This window comes from Mesitornis unicolor, unplaced genomic scaffold (assembly GCF_000695765.1).
Source record: "Mesitornis unicolor isolate BGI_N332 unplaced genomic scaffold, ASM69576v1 scaffold18175, whole genome shotgun sequence".
Taxonomy (NCBI): Eukaryota; Metazoa; Chordata; class Aves; order Mesitornithiformes; family Mesitornithidae; genus Mesitornis; species Mesitornis unicolor.
The window spans coordinates 9,370-14,769 of record NW_010183720.1 but is presented as its reverse complement, the minus strand read 5'-3'; the positions used below and the strand labels follow the sequence as shown (position 1 = coordinate 14,769).

At 45.5% G+C, this 5,400-nt stretch overlaps 1 protein-coding gene across 1 annotated transcript in view; it reads left to right on the top strand.

The window, feature by feature from the left end:
* LOC104540440 (tumor protein D54-like) overlaps window positions 1-5,400 on the top strand; it is a 13,791-nt gene that overhangs the window by 1,950 nt on the left and 6,441 nt on the right. The window contains 2 exon segments of the mRNA XM_010184249.1: window positions 330-389; window positions 5,327-5,400. The exon segment at window positions 5,327-5,400 is cut by the window's right edge and continues 23 nt beyond it. Of these exon segments, the coding sequence (XP_010182551.1) occupies window positions 330-389; window positions 5,327-5,400 (134 nt within the window).

The following is a 5,400-nucleotide window of genomic DNA, read 5'->3' as shown; positions in this document are numbered from 1 at the left end:
ATGGTCACTGCAGTGCTTGGCAGTGCTGAAATAAGAGTCAAAGAGATGTTTGACCCTGCAGTTGTGTAAAGGGCTCTCGGTACCCATAGAGATATCGTTCAGTCTAAAACATCTCCTGTAACTTAACTGGAATTTGGAGTTACTGGCAGTGCTACTGCAGACCAGATTGTTGAGCCGTTCATCTCGCTGTTTATTCTTTCCCTTTTTCCTCATCTTCCCTCCTACACCCCTGCCCGATTTCTGTTGTTCCTTTGTAACTGGAGTCTGTGTCGTTGTCTTCTAAAAAAATGAATATTAAAGTTATATTCATTAACACTTTCTGTTTCTAGTTATGTGAAAACATCTGAGAAACTTGGAGAGTGGAATGACAAAGTGACACAGTCTGACTTGTGAGTGCCTGGGGCTCCTCAGCAACACCTCCTTGCTCCTCGCTGCGTCCCCCGATTTGTGCTGCTGCTCGTTCCCACAGGCATTGGGGCTGGCTGGGAGCTCACTGAGGCTTGGTGAAGCAGGGCTGTTGTTAGCAGCGTGCCTGGCTTCCAGCTATAAGCATCCCTCGGTTGCAGAGGAGATGAGTAAACATTACTGCTGTCATCTCTCTCATGGTCTTGCTATTGCGGAAGAAAAATTCCAATCAGTTACCAGACCACACTTTATTAGAAAAATATGCAAAAAAATCACCCCACAGTTTCCCTTTAGCTGGTCATTGGCAGGTCAGTCTGTTGTAGTTGGATGTCTTACTAGTGAGAAACTAGTGAAACTGTTTCTCTTCTCATCATCGGCTGTGGTAGGAATTGGTTTGATGATTGAATTCTGTGCAGCCACACAGGTGCCTGCAGGCATTTCCCTGTGGCTGGAAGTAGGGGTTGTGCAATTACAAATATGAGTATTAGATTTGAGAGCTGCCACGCAGTAGCTCTTCTGCATTGAGGCATGTGAACCTTTTTGGTGATGTCCACACTGGAAAGCCATGGATTTTAGTCTTTGCAGCATATACAAGCAGGTGACAAATGTGAACAAAGACCATCTGGCTGCTTTTGCCTCTAGAATATATTCTTTAATGATGTTAGACCTCCATTCATATTAGGCATGAACCATTTTGATTCCTGCAGCATAGCTAAAAGTAAGGGAGACCTTGAATGTTTTCTGCACTGAAGGTTCTCTTCCTAATATGCCTTGTGTTGAAGGAGATGATTATTTAGCTAAGAGGAAAATATGGACTGGGAGCATCCTATCAGCAAGGATTTCAGTTTTTCCAGGTCATGCAGTATTGGTAAAACACAGTTTTGGGTGCGACAGGCAGATTTCTATGGCCTCGAGCTCAGTTCTGTGCTCTCAGTACATAGCTGCCACGCAGCGCTTAGGAAGGGAGCAGAAGATGCAGCCTTTCAATTCCTGACACCTTGTGAGCTGCAGGCTTTGTTTCCTTGTGCTCGGTGTTTGAACGTGCTCAAATAAAAGAGAACACAGGGCTTAGGTGTCTTCCTGCCTCTCAAACAACAGCGCTTTTCCTTCTGGCTGTAATAGAGAAGGGGGAAAGCGATTGTCAGAGAAATCAAACCTGTGATACCGTACGCGTGAAGAGACACTGACGGTGTGGAAAGTGTCCAAAGAAGCCTCTGTCGTGAATCCTGGCACCGTATCTAACCTCCATTGTGTTTGTAGATATCTTTCAGCCAGCAGCACACTGGAGGACTGGAATGAAAAATTAACTCAATCAGAAGCGTGAGTGTCTTAACCTTCAGCGTTAACAAATGCTTTCATGCCAGTCTGCTGCCACTAACGTCCTGCACCCCTGCTCGCAGTCCTCTGCTTTGACTAGATCTATTTAAACAGTTCCCTTATTTTAGCTTGCACTTTTTTAACCTAATAAATGCCTTTTCTGGGACAGGGAGCTTTTTCTCAGGTCAGTATTTGAATGATTTAGTTGTGGTCCAAGTGATGCTCTTCAAATGCCTGCCTGCTCTCAGAGGAGAACCAGCTGAGGCCACGGGGTAGCTGAGACCTGAGTGAAACACATACCTTCAGCTGTAGCCACACTGACCTCTTCTTGTCACCCTCAACATGCTCTGCTTTGCTTTTTGCTGTGGTACCTGATGAGAACAAATAGAGCTGCTGTGTCCAAGGCAGCTGCTCTGTCAGGTCGGGGCCCCAAATAGACTTGAATGGCTTAAACCTCCCAGCTGTTGGCTGCCAAGGTCTCTTAGCCATGGTTTTGCTAAATGCCTGAAGTGAAATTCTCACCTGGACTAAATTATGGCAGTTGGCCTTTGTCATCCTCACTGCATCTTTCCCGCAGCGCATTGGGGAGTCCTTTGCAGTGATGCAGTGGGAGCAGGCAGGCAGTGGTGTTTTCTGAGCTGATTTAAGCCGTGGTAAGGTAGGTCCTGGGTTAAGGCAGCTTTTCCTGTTCTCTGGAGTGGGTATGAAATCCAGGCCTTTGAGCTGGCTTGTTATTGGCAGCGTGTGTGAACAGGTTTTCTTCATAAGATAGGTAAAAGATGAGTGGAGATAAAAAGTGGGAGTATCAGAAAGAACTTTAAAGCATGCAGATTTTACTCTCAATGTTCCATGGCTGTTTTCTAGATTAAGAAAGTGTAAATTGTCGCTATTTCACTTGCTACATAGAGTGACTTTGGTTTTTATGCTGGCTGATGGCGTGCCTGGCTCCAGCGGTGTTTAATCAGAGTTCCTCCCTGGGTGTGCCTGCCAGGATAGAAAAATTCTTGTTAGATCTGTTTCCTTGTGCTTAATAAGCACCAGAAATGTGGCGGAAGCGTGCTTTTGTGGAGCACTTGAGGCCTGAATAGTTGTGGCGCGCTGGTTTTCCTGCTTGCTTTGGCGTTAGGCAGTGACAGTTCACGCTGGCAAGGTAGATGCTGATGAAAATGGAGAAGCGAGGGGGATTGAAAGGTAAAATTCCAGCTTTTTTTTTCAGAACACAAACAGAATTTCTACTTCATTTGTGTTAAGTTCAGTGAATGCGACGAGTCAAGTTCAAGAGATCCAGGGATGAGGCTTTACTTGTGTTTTGGGGGTTTTTTTTAATGCAAATGCATCCTCTTTCCTATTGTTTGAGCTTCTTGGTGTTGTAACTGCAAGCATCCTGGCTGAACTGGGAATGGGCCTCACGAGAGGGCACAAGATGACTTGGATGGTTTGTGGACTTAGCAAGGGAAAAGAAACGGTGGTTGCTGGATAAGAGCAAGGGAGAGGAAGCTGGTGTTAATGGATAAAGGAGGATTTGAGGTGCAGGTCTGGCTCTTCCCTGTCAGGATTTATAGGAGAGGAGTGCAATGAAAAGTTTAAATACCACAGGATGAACGCTACAGGGCAGAGATAATTTCTGCAGCTTCCGCTGCAGCCAGTTCCCTGTTAGTAGAGCATGGTATTAATCAGAGCTCGTTTTTATTACTCCCACATTTAGGTTATTTTCTTGTGCTTTCTGTTGGTACTAAGGGAAGAAAGTGAGTGATAGTGAATTCAGTGTGGCTGTATCTCTTCAGGAGAGTAACTGCAACTTCTGGGTCAGGGCTGGGCGCAGTTAAGTTGCATTAAAGTCTTGTATAACCCGATCCCTGGCTGTCACAGATGCAGCTCCACATGTGTGTGACTGGTGGCGGTTCTGGGTTAGAGCTGCACGTCTCAGCTGCACCATAGAGGGGTGTGTGTGTGGGAGCTGTGGATGCAGGCCTAGGCTGGTGATCCAGTCTGGCTGCTGCTGCTGTGTCTTTTGTTCTTCCAAGGTGATAGGATCATCTCCTTGATGTGAACGGCTGTGTCAGCACAAGCAGTTGTGCCGGCATCGTGAAGGGGCACACTCAGGCAGGAGGAGCAGCATTTGAGTGCTGGCTCATTGGTTATCTCGAAAGTGAAGCTGTCAGGTGTGGAAAATACAGCTGGAAAAATCTCTCTGGCCTTTATCTGCTGAAGGTAGAGGGAATACCTGGGAGTTTGCAGTGTGTGCTTGGCGTCCTTTGAGTCTGTAAAACTTCCTCTCATCGCCGAGTGCCAAGCAAACGTAGAGTCAGCACAACGTAATTCAGTGAGCACGAGCTCTCCAGTGTTTCTGTGGGCAGCTGTAAATCCAGGCCTTGCTGTTGGGGCATACTCAGGTTCTTCTGCAGTCACTGAATTCAGGAGTAATTGGTCTGGAAAATGTGTGGGTTGTAGGAATTTTCTTTCAGGAGCAGGAAGAGGGAAGGTAAGGCTGCTGCATTTTTTTTGCCCTGCTTAAGTCTCGTGTATGTCCTTAATTCAGAAATACTTGGCTGTGGTTTTAAAAGCAAACAAAACCCAACAAACCGACATGTAATTGGTATTGCTTGAATGCAGTTCTGCTGCTGTCTCCTGCATTTCTGCCTGGAGAGAATGAGATGTAAATAAGTCAGCTCTCATCACGGTGCTTCTGGCCTTGGGAGCTCGGGCGTGGGAGGGAATATGAGGCTGTTTATAATGCCCTTCTCCTAAATATCCTACAAAAAAAGGACTCTCAAGCTGAAATATTTGGAATAAGAAAACTTGGCTTAAATTGTTGAGCTTGTTTTTCAGCCAGAGTCTCTTTAATAATTTGAAGAATGCAGTAAATCTAGATGTTAATCACCAACTGCGGAATAGCTTAGAGAGGATGAGTTGATGGAAGTGGCTCAAAGAGCTTAGTCCCATCTGAAGGAAACAGAGGTTCTCCAGGTCTGGTATAAACTCAAACGCAGCCAGCTGACAAACACTTCTCAGGAGTTGTGGTTAATGGTAACTGATGGGAAACTTCTCCACCAATTTCTTTCTAAACTGCAAGTTGTAGAGATAAGGCTGATTCCTGCCTCAAGGGACTGATCCCTGCTGCTTCCTAACATGAATTTGGTCCTGCCGCTTTCCTCCGTGGCCTAACACTACAACAAACGCTGTAACTTCTTCAGGGCTGCAAGGATATTATGGGATAGGTTCCTTGACTGATTTCTTTCAAGGAGACTAAAAGGTAGTCGTAGAGCAAATAGGGTATGATGCTGTGGTATTAGAGTTTCCACATGGAAAATTGGGGCTTGGTGGGGATTTTTTTCTTGCAAATATTTGTCAGATTGAAGAACATGTGGTGAAAAGGAAGTGAGAGTATGGAAAGGTCAATCCTATGCTTGCTGCTTCTTAGAAACTTTAGTCTTTGAATCCATGCAAGACTGGAAGGGGCTCTTTCAGTGAAGTCAGTGCAGCTCACTAACCCAGCTTCTTTCCTTTAATATGGGTTCCCTTTTCAAAACGAGGGGGGATGCTTCTTGCTTTCAGATCTTACCTCTAGTTCAATTTATGATTTTATTTTTTTTTTCCTCTTTAGTTATAAGAAGACCCAGGAAACCCTTTCCCAGGCAGGACAGAAGACTTCAGCAGCCCTCTCCAACGTAGGCTCTG